The sequence below is a fragment of the Ochotona princeps genome, chromosome 9, assembly GCF_030435755.1.
Source record: "Ochotona princeps isolate mOchPri1 chromosome 9, mOchPri1.hap1, whole genome shotgun sequence".
Classification (NCBI taxonomy): domain Eukaryota; kingdom Metazoa; phylum Chordata; class Mammalia; order Lagomorpha; family Ochotonidae; genus Ochotona; species Ochotona princeps.
Window position 1 is genome coordinate 34,431,826 of NC_080840.1, and position 13,667 is coordinate 34,445,492.

Sequence of the window (13,667 nt, forward strand, 5' to 3'; positions counted from 1 at the left end):
TCTGCTCTTAACCACAGTCATGCAATAAACACATTTTGTCAAGTGGATATACCCTTACTGAGCCCAGCCATTCACTAAGGGTTAGATGCTCAGACTGCATGCCCATGCATCCAACAATGCATGGGTATCTTATACACTAAATTACTTCCTTACACTACATTCCCAGAAATCTTTCCTAGAATGTTAAAATAAAGAGCAATGATTCATTTGTCCCTAGAGTAAAAAGGAACATGTCTTTGTTTTGGGGTATGTGTGATTACATAAGAAATCAAGCACTGTGTGTGTTTTCAAAGAAAAAAAACTAGGTTGAGAGTCTCCATGTCTATGTGCTGGCCTGACTGCTCCAGGTGCCTTTGCTCTGTTGAGACTCTCAGATGTCCTGGACCCAAAGGCCCCCACCCTTCAAATGTGCTCCTACGGAAACACACACACGAACATCACTCACTGGGAGCTTCGGAACCTATGTTAGAGGTGAGGAGAAGCCGTGAGGAGGACACCTCAGGGCGTAGGGGAGGAAGCTGTGCACACACATGAACCCAGCAAGATGCAGGCTCTGGGAGAAGCACACCTCAGCACACCTTCAGAGCAGGCAGCAGACAGGAGCACATCGGTGGGAACAAGGAAACGTTCAATCTTACCTTTCCTGACTCGCCCTCCCCTCCCTTGCAAGTATTATAGCACAGAACACAACACAGGTCCTACAGCTGTATCTGTACCTGAAAAGATGGTTCTAAATGAATAAGTGTCGCCTGCTGCCAGAGTGCCGGACACTGGCAATGAGAACGCCCAGTGCTGGCTGCAGTCTAGTGGACAGGGTGGGTAACAGAGGACCGGAACAAGCTATTGAGCTGTTCACTCACAGCCATGGGGTCTCTGGGAGCGAATGACCTGGTGCCTCAGTTTCCTCATTTGTAACACAAGGACGGGCAGCTGTAAGACTGAATTCATTTCTGGAAAGCACCTAGCACAAAGCCTGGCAGGCGGCAGCCACTACCCTAGAATTTAAGGAGGAATCTCCGATACAAACCCTTTGAGGTCTCCAAGATGCCCTCTCAACCAGAATTTCACTGAGTTAACAGGCATCAACCTGTCACATGTGCCGTGCTAAAACAGAAAATATTAAACCTCAAGGAAAAAGAAACCAATCTAAAACAGATTATTGAAAACATGATTGGGCCTGGTACAGTAGTCTAGTGGCCAAAGTCCTTGCCTTGCATGTGCCAGGATCTCATATGGGCACCAGTTCTAATTCTGACAGCTCTGCTTCCCATCCAGCTCCCTGCTTGTGACCTCGGAAAGCATCTGAGGATGGCCCAAAGCCTTGGGACCAGGTACCCACGTGGAAAACTTGAAAGAGCTTTGGATCAACACAGCTCTAACTGTTGCAGCCGCTTGGGGAATGAATCAGCAGATGGAAGATCTTCCTCTTTCCAATTAAAAAAAAAATCGTTTCAAATTCCATTACAGCTTCCTGTTACTGTTCCTGGGAAAGCAGTAAAAGCTGATTCCAGTGCTTAGGCCCCATCACCCTGTTGAAGACCTGAAGCGCTGGGCTCCTAGCCCAGCCCCATTCATCGTGGCCACTGGTAGAATGAATCAGCAGATGGAAGCTCTCACACTTCACCTTACCTTTCACCAATTTTTTTTAAAAGATTTATTTATTTTTATCGCAAAGTCAGATATACAGAGAGAGAGGAAAGACAGAGAGGAAGATCTACCATCTGCTGATTCACTCCCCAAGCGACTGCCACGGCCAGTGATGCGCCAATCCAAAGCCAGGAGCCAGGAACCTCCTCCTCCAGGTCTCCCACGCGGGTGCAGGGTCCCAAGGCGTTGGGCCGTCCTGGACTGCTTTCCCAGGCCACAAGCAGGGAGCTGGATGGGAAGTGGAGCTGCCGGGATTAGAATCTGGACCCATATGGGATCCCAGCGGGTTCAAGGCGAGGACTTTAGCCACTAGGCCACCACGCCGGGCGCCCTTTTATCAATTTTTTAAAACATGTTTATAAAAGGGGTAAGGGGCAGCCCAGTAACCACCTTTCTCAGTAAAACCTTCCTCTACCCACTCCAGAAACTCCATTCTAAAGAATCTGCAAAGATGAGCCCAGTGTAAAAGCCTACCAGTCGAGGTTCTCGCCTTGCATCTGGAGACCCAGAAGAGGCTCCGGGTTCCTGACTTTGGATCAGCTCAGCTCCAACCATTGTGGCCACTTGGGGAGTAAACTAGCAGACAAAAGATCTTCCTCTCTGTATGTCTGATTTTCCAATAAAAAAAAAAATATTTAAACGGAAAAAATAAAGAACTTTCTAATCGTACACTGTCAAGCACAGAACTACGCAATTTTCCAAAACAGCAAGAGGAAGTCAGAAATGTAGTTTCTTTTACTCACAGTTCCTCAAACTCATGACTGCCACTTGCCACTGCATTCCCTCCTCGTCTACTGACAACGTACTGTGAGGCTTTCTGCCGGCGCACACTATGATCCATGTGGAGCCCAAAAAGGTATAGACCAAAGAGAAACACAGAGGACCTCCTTCTTTAAAGATTATGTATTTGAAAGGCAGAGTAACAGATCAATTTTCCATTCACTAGCTGACTCCCCAGTCTGAGCCAGAGCTGGGCCAGGCTGAAGCCAACAGCCAAGAGCCCCCTGGGGATGGCAGGGGCCCAGGGCTTTGAGCCGGATTCTGCTACTTCCCAGGAGCAACAACAAGGGGGAAGATTGAAAGCGGAGCAGCCAGTGGGAGGGAAGGTCCTCAGGGCACTCAGAGCTGAGGGGCCAAACCAGATCATTCCAAGTCCAACTCAGGCTCTCCCAAGGAGGACTTGTGTGGGGATGTAGGGGAGGAAGGTGTTTAAGTTAGAACACTAAATTATCTTCCTCAGTTCTAATCAAAACAACCTTGAACCATGCAGCACTCTGGTTTAAAATTTACTTAATAATTCATAATAAAATACATTAATAACCTGCCTTACAATCCAGACTGTGTCCTTCAGATATCACTTCCTACCAAAGGGAAAACAGGTTCCTGGGAGAAATGGCTGACTCCAGGTCTGGGGCAAGAAATATGCAAGACGAGCTTAGCCATCAGACAGTATCTGGAAGCCATCCAAGTCCTAGCCAAACGCTCCCGGGCCAGGGCAGTCGTCTGGCACAGTGTTTAGCATGCTGCCCGCATCCCACAGCAGAGTATCCTGAAATAAGCTCTAACTCCCCTCCCGACCACAGCTTTCTGCTAACGCACACCACGGAGGTAACAGATGACGGCTCAAGTCTTTGAATCCCGCCACCCATGTGGGAGATCCAGATGGAGTTTCCAGTTGCCAGGTTTGAGCTAGCTCAGTCCAATCACTGTGGGTGTTTAAGGAATGAACTGGTAGTCAAAAGTGTTTCCTTTTGCAAAACAAACAAAACAAAAATCAACAACTCATGATGGGTGTAACTGAAGATGACAGATAACCCATTTTGACAACTGATAGTGAGAACAAAATCAAGTCTGTTTCTCCGTAGCACAGTCAACAAGTGTACCTGGCAAGGTGCTGAAAATGCTCTAGCTAGCAAGTGACTGCAACCCTCCTGAATCAATTGATCTAACCATGAAGCAAGCCTAGTTGAAACCCCAATAAGAAAGACAAAAAGAATATCTGACTCCTGAAAAACAAACTATCACCTATGATGGCATCTGGAAAACACACATCTTAAATACAGGAAGCCTCTAGATTCAACAATTTACTACAAAGAGGGGACCATGCAGTACACTATCAGAAATTCTAGACTGTGAAAGAAGATAATGCTTTCAACAAAACAAAACAAAACAAAAAACCAGAGAACCTTAAACTAAAAAAAAAAAAGCTAAAACTTAGCCTTTAGATCCCACTTCAAAATACATCTTAAGAAAGCATTATCACAAGAACTTCCACAATCATAACATACCAACAAACAAATAGAGCTAGCCCTAGTCTGCGGCCCCAACCTGTCGTTGTGATCAACTAACCCAGCTGGAAGCTGCTCTGAGCAGAGGCCTGCTGTTGGAAGACCCAGGAGTGCAGAGTTAAAAGTACAGCTATTCTGGTAAGTTTTAGCAACAAGGCTACATAAAGATTCCCCCACATATTTTTATATCTTCTAAAGGAGAAGAATTTTCAACAGTATGTTGTATTTTTAGCACTTCTACTTCTGTGCACTCCAATTTCTATAAAATCCCCAATGCACAAATCACAACCAAAATCAAACAGGCATATGTGATACAGGCGACACCGGCTCTGGATCACTTCATTTGTTTAACAATTTCACTGTTTCCTCGAAATCAAAAATCTTCAATAAATGGAAGACGGCCCAAGTCCTTGGACCCCTGCACCCATGTGGGAGACCCAGAAGAAGCTCCCGGCTCCTGCTCCTGACCTGGCTGCTGTGGCCATCTGAGGAATCAATCAGTGGACGAAAGATCTACCTCTCCTTCTCTCTCTGTAATTCTTTCAAATAAATTAGCATTTAAAAAAAAATACCACTTTGGATGTCTCACTCCACGGAGTGTCTGAGTCCTTGCAACTCCCGACTCCAGGGTCCCAGGGACAGGCACCCCGAGGGGCAGCAGTGATGGCCTGGGCTCTTGTACCCCTGCCACCCAGGCAGATGTAGGAGGGCTGGACGCCCGGCTGCATCTGGGCCCAGCCCAGGCTGTCTGTTGCACGCATTCAGGAAGTAAATCAACAAACACAGCACTTCTCTGTTTTCTCCCTCTCTGCCTTTCAAATTTTCTATTTCTAAAAATTTTTAGAAGGAAGAGGACGAAATTTTATCAGTGAGGTCACAGCATGAACAAGTCACCAAAATGTACAAATCAAAATCAAACAGGACCCTACTGTAATTTAGACTTAATATATCATTTACACTTATTTCTTCTTTCACCTGTCCAGTCCTAGTTGGTACAGTCCTTGCCTCTGCAACCCTTCGTTCCTTTCTGTCTCATATGCTAATATCACCCAGCCCCATCTTCACCGAGCACTCATTTGTACCAAGCTTGGAATCAGGCACTAGTTCAGGTATAGTACAGGCATCCAATATCAGAGAACTTAAGACTTTTGCCACAAGCCATAGTTTACATAAACACAAATAATTTTAAGGACACTTTCAGTGAAGACATGTTTTCCAAAATCATATCTGATTTTTTAAAATTGTTAAGGGGTTAGCATGATGGTGCAAGCAGTAACACGGCGCCTGCAACACCAGCATCCCACCTGGGCAATGCTTCATGTCCCACCTGTTCCATTTCTGATGCAGTTCCCTGCTGAGGTACCCAGGAAAAGCAAAGAAATCTGTGAAATAAATCTCTAAAAATCTTTTAAAAAGAAAAAAAAGCTCTTATAGGAGGGAAAGCTTTTAAGACATAGTACTTCTGCCATTCTCATTTATCTACATCCGAAATTACAAAATTTGGCTTTATTTGTATGTGAAGTGAGATGGTCAAGTAAAACTGCACGACATATCCATCATGATATTCCATGGCTGAATGAGTCAAGTTTAAGGCGCATCGAAAGTTAACCAGAAGCTGAGCCACCTACATTTCACTACAGTGAAGGTAGAAGGAACACAAGGCACTTCAATCGGCAGCAAGTCCTTTGCCGACAAAGCAGCTCAGAGAGTCTGCGCCAACAACAGAGGCATGGGGGATGCTGGGGACAGGGGAGCGACCCACACCTACCGTAGTGTCGTTGCCGGTCACGTACACCAGCACGTCGGAGGCGTTCCTGCTATTGATGTACCGGTAGCAGTTCCACACACAGCTGATCAGGTAGCCCTGCAGGGCAGAAGAGACGAGTCATTATTTTATTTGACAAGGTACACAATGTACTCACCTTTTCCACTTAGTGAATTATGCTAACACTTTCAAAAATTTGTTGCTATTTTCCATGACACAGTTTTCGTAGGGCTATCACTTCTTTATTGAAGCTGTGGGGAAAAAGCAAGGTCACAAAGCCACATGAGCATTCTCAGGGGCCTGGCGCGCTCAGTCACTTCCGAATCACTTCCAACAGGAGAAAGCTTCTGCCTGCTTACACAGGTCTGTCATCTTGAGTTAGGGCATTAACTGCTTGCTGTATTTCCCAATGGTCTTGTGAGGACATATTCTTCCCATCACTTGCTTGCTCAGCGAAGCACTAAGCACTGCCTTCTCTTCTGTCTTTGAGGAGTGAAACTGAAGGTGTCTTGTTTTGACAATCAGGGAGATGGTGTGAGGATGAACCTTCACCGAGGAGCAACAGCAGGGGCCAGACTTGCAGTGTGACAAGTGAGGGAACCACTTGCAATGCCAGCATTCTCTACTGACCAGAACACTGGTTCAGGTTCAAGCTAGCTGCCTCCCACCCAGCTAACGCAGCAGAGAATGAAGATGACCAAACGCCTGGGCTCCTGCCGCTCCCAGGGGAAAACTGGGTGAAGCTCCTGGCTTCACCTGGCCCAGAGCTGGCTGCGGGCAGTAAAACCGCACATGAACGAACTCTCACTTTCTCTTTCTTTTTTAAAGATTTTTTTAATTGGAAAGTCAGATATACAGAGAGCAGAGAGAAAGACAGAGAGGAAGATCCTCTGTCTGATGGTTCACTCCCCAAACGGCCACAACAGCTGGTATTACAACAATCTTAAGTCAAGAGCCACTTAAGGGTCTCCCACACGGGTGTAGGGTCCCAAAGGCTTGGGCCATCCTCCACGGCCTTCTCAGGCCACAGGCAGGGAGCTGCATGGGAAGTGGGGCTGCTGGGACACATACTGGTGCCCATATGGGTTCCCAGCATGTGCAAGGAGAGGATTCCAGCCGCTAGGCTACTGCGCTAGGCCCTCTTTGCCTTTCTTTATACTCCTCCCTCCTTTATTCTCTCTCTTCATCTTCTCACATCTGAAACTCTGCTTTCAGACAAATAAATCATTTTGTTCTACTCAACCTCATCATACCACCTACTTAAAATTATTTTCCCCCTAAATGCAGTTTCTTTAAATTTACAAAAGCTTGTGTGTGTGTGTGTGTGTGTGTGTGTGTGTGTGTGTGTGTGTAAGTAAAGAACAGGTAATTTCATGATAAAACAAATGCTTTGAAAGGTACCGAGATGTAACAATTCAAAGACTGGGGATTGTGTGGCAATTCTTCACATGTTGGCAGCACCCAAGCACAAGGTGGAAGGATGCTTTCACAGGGAGGTTGATGCAGAACAGGCTGATCACGGTGCGGCGAGACTGATGGTGGAAGCTGACCAGTCCGCTTTTGTGGGGAATCAATGATAATCTATCAAAGCTTCTCAAACTATTTACAGCCTCTGGTTTTAAGAAATAAGCTTGGGGAAATAAACGTAAGTATACAAGGACAGATTTAAATATACTCAGGGTAGCATTATTAATAAGTGATACCATATAGCGGAATGATAAACACATTCAGAAGACATTACATTCTGAAAACAAAATTTGTAAAGAGTCTATTATAGAGATGTCACAATGGATACTACAGTATATCAGTTACAGGGGTACTTCCCTGAAATCTGTCGAAATGAAATTACAAATTTGTTTTGATGCAAGAAAGTTGGAAAGCCATGCAGATTTTAAAGACTATGTTATCTGGGCCTGGTGCAGTAGCCTAGTGGCTCAAGTCCTCGCCTTGAATGCACCGGGATCCCATATGGGCGCCAGCTGCAATCCCAGTGGCTCCGTTTCCCATCCAGCTCTCTGCCTGTGGCCTGGGAAAGCAGTCAAGGACTGCCCAAAGCCTTGGGACCCTGCACCCGTGTGGGAGACCCCGAAGAAGCTCCTGGCTCCTGGTTTTGGATCAGCTCAGCTATGGCCATTGCAGCCACTTGGGGAGTGAATCGGCGGATGAAAGATCTTCCTCTTTGTGTATCTGACTTTCCAATAAAAATAAATCTTTAAAAAAAATTACATTATCTTCCATGAGCTTTTGGAATGTATAACCTTATTATTAATTTATTCCCACGCAATCAAATTCTGCAGTAACCCTTAACTGACTTGTGGAATTCTGGTTAATGTTTCCATGTCAGAGAGAAAGAACTGCAATGTTACAAAATCAAAAAGCAGATTAAATTATTTAAGGTGAGGCAATGCACAGACAACAGTTTCCTGAGATCTTTGGCATTCAAGAATAGTGTAATTACAGTTATATCCTAAGTAAAATCTTCATCCATGCTTACCTTCAAAGCCAAGATAATGCTGATAAACAGAAGAATAATAAGAACCAAACAGGTAGGATTCACCGATATGATATCCTCTCTGTAGGGGAAATTAGGAGGCTGTAAAAGAAAAGAGTCTCATTAGCAAGTCTCATTAATCATTCAAGATCATATTCCCTGGGCAGCAATTGAGACGCGCTTACCAGAAAGCAACCGATGAAAGCAGACAGTTACCACTCAGCGCTAGCACAGTATCTCTAGCCGCTGCAGCAAGGAAAAAGCTACAGAAGGTGTGACGAAGAGCACAGTCCCTTCATATGTGGGACAGGAACTTCCAAAAGAACCAAACCACAGCAAAGGTTGTGGGGCCCTGACTCCGCCGTTTCCAGGGCTACTCCTGCACAGCCCTGGTATTTAAATCCCTCCGCCCGCCGAGGGCGGCGCTATTCTAAAGGGTGTGTGCAAGGCAAGCGCAGAGACATCATACAGATGGTGTGTTCTCGCTCTGTAGCACCAGAGCAGCTTCTTCATAACAGATACTGTGGCATTAAAAAAAAGTCTTATCATTTATCCATTTTGCTTAATTAATGGACAGATCCTCCTAGCAGCATCCAAATCTACTCAGGTTGGGGGGAAGTCAGGACTTCCCCAAGTACACACACAGGCGCCCAGGGGCACAGGACCTCTGGCTGTTTCTCCCAGATGCCGGGCCAGACCTTTGGACCGAACCAAGAAGCTGCAAACATGCAGGAGTGTCGATGGGCTAGGGTCCTGCTCCTCAGGGAAAGAAGCAACATCCTGTAGGTGTCATGATCTCCCTCCACTTCAGGCAGAACAGCCACTGCATACCATCAAAGTCCTTGCCCTGTGATGAAGAGCTCACACAACAGGTCCCCTCCCTGGCAGTCTAGTACTTTTTGGTGGTACTGATCTTACAAGATAAAAATAATGTGGGGTTTTTTTCACAAGACCAAGAGGAACTATACTGTTCCTGTGGAGAATTGAAAAAGAAGGGGTTCAAAGGCCTGTGAGGTGGCATAGCACGCTAGGCCTCCACCTGCAGCACTGGCATCTCATATGGGTGCTGGTTTGAGTCCTGGCTGCTCTGTTTATAATCCTATTCCCTGCTAATGGCCTCAGAAAGCAGCAGGGAATAGCCCAAGTGTTCAGGCCCCTGCACTCACATGGGAGATCCAGAGAAAGCTCCTGGCTGCCCGCTTTAGACCAACCCAAGCCCAGCTGTTCTTGCCACTTGGGGAGTGAATGGGTGGGATGCAAGATCTCTCTTACACTCTGCCTTTTGAATCAAAATAAGTAAAAATAAATAAATAAATAAAAGAAGGGATTCAAGTGAAAGCTATGAACCTTTCCACGGAGCTCCTTACATACTTGTCCCCGCAACAAGCAATGGTTCCTACATCTAGCCAAGATCTATATAGGACATGTAGAACTTGTGTGTCTTACAAGACTAGGATTAGGTCGCTCAGGGTCCAGTCTCTGGACTCCTAATTTCTCAGTCTGACAGCAAGGACCTTGGTACCGGGAAAACTTCAACCAGCCCATCACTGCAGTCTCCCGGGCATTGTGGCCATCTGCAGACCTTGCTCTTGGAACACAGATGGGTCTTTAAGGAGAATCTGTAGAAGACAGCTGCTGGTATTAGTGGTGTGTAATTATGCCAAGTCCTTCCTTCCTACACTGCAATCACTATCAACACCACCAGCATCACCATCACACCACAGATGGCTCTAAAGCAAACAAGGGCTGAGAACCAGACACTGTGGAGCCCTGAAGGAAGGAGGCTGGCTCGGCAAGGGCCCCACACGTCTGTCCTGCCTGCTGGGCTTCGCGCTCAAGACAGACAGATCTCTGTGCTTTCAGAACACAACATATGAAATGTTACTCGGTAACAGGGCCACCTCCAGGCTCCTTCGTCACCTCCACCCAGCCTGCATGGGACAGGCTATGCTGGGATCGGTTGCCACCATACTTTTGGCAGGGGTTTAGGAGCTCAGCACCAGAACATTATTACAGAGGAAAAACGCACGTCCTTCACACACAAACATCCATAGGCACAAGGGAAACTATGAAAAATTTACACACGGGCAATATACCAATATTTTCTTGACACAATATTCAGTACAAAATATGAACCTGTTTTCTAAAGCAAACAGAAGCTACTAATAACAAGAATGACAATGACAGCAATACTTTTCTTTTTCCCCAACTGTTTCTGTAACTGAGAGTCAAAGGCATAGACATAAAGAGAGTGTGTGGACACCAGCTCCTATCCACTGGTTCACCCCCACGGCACCCAGACCTCAAAAGCCTATAACAGCTACACAAGTCAGAAGCCGGAATGCAACCCATGTCTGAAAACAAGAAGCAGGGCTGGGAACCTAGCCCGGGTACTCCAGCGTGGCACACAGGTGTCTAGGGCAACATCTTCACCGCCAGGCTCAATGCAAAGTCTTTGCTGAGTCCTGTGATGGCAGACTTCTATGGCTCCGCCCCTTTATTGCTGTCACTTCCACTAAACCTAAGGGTACCCCCAATCACTCAGAGTCCCCAGGCTCATCTCTACCAGCCCAGAAAACTGCTTGAACTGCACCCAGACACTTACCACAAAACTCCAAAGAGTAAATATCCTCTCCGTTTAGTAACATTCTAAGATTTTGAAGAAATTAAATTTTAACATACAGTCACAATTTTTAAAAAAAAAGACTAAGGCGAGTCTTTAGCCTAGTGGTTAAGACATCTTGTCTGGCAGCCAATGTTGTGGTGGAGTGGGTTAAGCTGTGCAGGCAACAGGAGACGGACCAAGTACTTAGGTCCCCGACACCCACCTGGGAGGCCCAGATGGGAGTGTCAGGCTCCTGGCTTTGACCTGGACCAGCACTGCCTACACTAACCTACCATTTAGGGAGTAAAATAATACATGTAAGACTCTCTCTCTCTCTCTCTCTCTCTCTTTCTCTCTCTCTTGCTTTCTGTCAGTCTGCCTTTCAAATAATTAAGGCTTTTCTAAAAACCAGACGCCCACCTCTCACACCAGAATATCTGGATTCATTGCATGGTTCTATGCAACTCCAGCTTCCTGCTCCTGCAGATCATAGGAAGTGGCAGGGATGGCTCAAGCAACTGCGTTGCCGTCAACCACACATGAGACCTGGATTATAATCCTGGGTACTTGCCCAACCCGGCCAAGCCCACTGTAGGCTTCCGAAAAGTGAACGAGTGGATAGGAGCACTGGGTCTCCCTAATCAATACAAAATTAAAAAGGACAAACCAACAAAGATTGAGAGGGAGACCACAGCAACATTCCAACCTCATAGCTCCCTTCAGCTTCTTAAATACCCAGCTACCAATACTGGCTCATTCAATCACAAAACCATTTAAATGGTAAACTTGTCCCAATGATGCTTAGGGGAGAGAGGGGCTCCAGGGCCTAATAAACAAGAGTTCTAATTCTCCCATAAAATAGTAGATCCAGAACTCCATCCTTTGTTGAAAACTGAGCAAACTTCCATTTTAAACAATAAGATGATCAATAACTAATATAATGTGGCATACCCTCCACCACTTCTGCCACCAATTCATCTCTCCTGGGCTCAGGGAGGTTATGATTTCCTAAAAAGTATTCTGAGAAGCCAAAAGTCTTATCTAGAAGATACTTGAAAACTCTGATCCTAATTCAGACGCAAGTCAAAGATCTACAAACCACAGTGTATGTATGTCTAGCCCCACCTGCTCTACCTCACTCAGAGCGTGACTGGGCAGGCCACGTACCAGTTGGCGTATGTATTCTTGAATGGAGTTAGGATAAACCAGCACAGTGATTGCAAACAACGTGTTCAGAGCAAAATCAAAGATCTGGTAACAGAAGAACGGGATGAGCCAGGCAGCGTGTTGCTAAACAGGAAAAAAGAGAGATCATTAACACACTCAATATCACAAAACTTTGTCTGACATCAAAGAAATCTCTTATGAATCTGAAGAACAATGGTAACCAGGTCGTGATAGCAATTGGTAGGCCACACACAGAGAGATACTGAATTCATTTGATTTCCCAGTGGTAATATGGGTAATTTAAACTTCTCAGCACTCTTGTACAGGAAACCAAAAACAATTACTTCTGACTTATGCGACATCTTCAAGAAAATACACGCTATGAAGAAAGTATGTGTGGATTTCACAAATATTCTATGCCAAGGAGGCCGTTTCCCAGGACAGTCAACATGATCCTTGGCATACAAACATCCCATAGGGAAGTGTCCCGTGAATTCTTGTTCTGACTCCATTTCTGATCCAGCTTCCTGCTAATGAGCACCTAGAAGCAGAGGTCGGCCCACGACTGAGTTCTGGGCTCCTGGCTTCAACTTCATCCAGCCTCAATTGTTGCAAGCAATTAGAGTGCACTAGCAGAACGGAAGTTTCTGAGTCACTCTTTCAAAAAATAGGGTGCTTTTTTGGCATGAAAATTTTTAAACTTTTTTTTTTTTTGAAATTTGAATAAGCAGAATGACAGAGAGGAAAAACCAAGATCCCCCAACCAGTGGTTCACTTCCCAAATGATTGCAATGGCTAGAGAGAGGGTAGGCTGAAGTCAGGAGCCAGAAGCTTCTTCCAGGTCTCCCAGGTTTGTGTAGAGACCAGGAATTTGGGCCATCTTCTGCTGCTTTCCCAAGCATGTTAGCAGAGAGCTGGAGCAGAAATGGTGTAACCAGATCTTGAACCTGTGCCAGAAGCAGTGACCCAACAAACTTATCTTTTAACATTATGATCCCATAAACTTTTTAAAGTACCCTTGCATTACAGAAAGTTAGATGAATTACAAATGTAAGCAGCTGAGTTAAAGGCCCAGTACATAACAGCAAGCTCCTTACCTTGTAGGCCCCGTAGGTGGCCATCGCACAGATCAGGATCATCAGAAGAGAAATTGCAATCGCAATGCACATATCTATCAAAGGTTTTAAAAAAAGATAAAAATTATTAGTAGACACTGATGCTTATTCCCCTCACTTTACTAAGCACTTCTTTTAACTGTGTGTATCCTTCCCTATAAAATGGAGCTGATAGTAAAATACATCAGTCAGAGACAACAGCGCAGTTTGGCACAGTAAGCAGGTATGATCACATGGCAGAGAAATCAAGAGAGCAGATCTGGGGGCGATGGTCCTAGGACATACTGCCCAACACGCTCCTCTGCTTTCAGAGCATGACCAGCTGGGCGTCCAGTTTACAAGCATTCCTCATTCCCAGGTTGCACATGGGCCCAGCGATGTGTTTCCTGACAGGCATCTTCGTGACAGGGACCTCTGACTACTTCTGTCTGCACAGCTGCTGGCATCTGCAGCCTGCTACAGCATGTAACAGAGCCCAGCAGGTCCCCTGCATGCCACCAAGCCCTACTGACCACTGCTCTCTGCTCATCAGTGCCTCCAGCAGCAGCTTCACCAGGCCAGTCATGAGGCCACCCTGTCAAACATCGCT

At 45.8% G+C, this 13,667-nt stretch overlaps 1 protein-coding gene across 1 annotated transcript in view; it reads right to left on the reverse strand.

The window, feature by feature from the left end:
* The window catches only part of LAPTM4B (lysosomal protein transmembrane 4 beta), a 54,523-nt gene that overhangs the window by 7,000 nt on the left and 33,856 nt on the right, over positions 1 to 13,667 (reverse strand). The window contains exons 3-6 of the mRNA XM_004580621.4: positions 13,061 to 13,134; positions 11,964 to 12,086; positions 8,195 to 8,293; positions 5,704 to 5,799 (exon numbers count right to left, since the gene is read on the reverse strand). Of these exons, the coding sequence (XP_004580678.2) occupies positions 5,704 to 5,799; positions 8,195 to 8,293; positions 11,964 to 12,086; positions 13,061 to 13,134 (392 nt within the window). The remainder of the gene's footprint in view (positions 1 to 5,703; positions 5,800 to 8,194; positions 8,294 to 11,963; positions 12,087 to 13,060; positions 13,135 to 13,667) is intronic.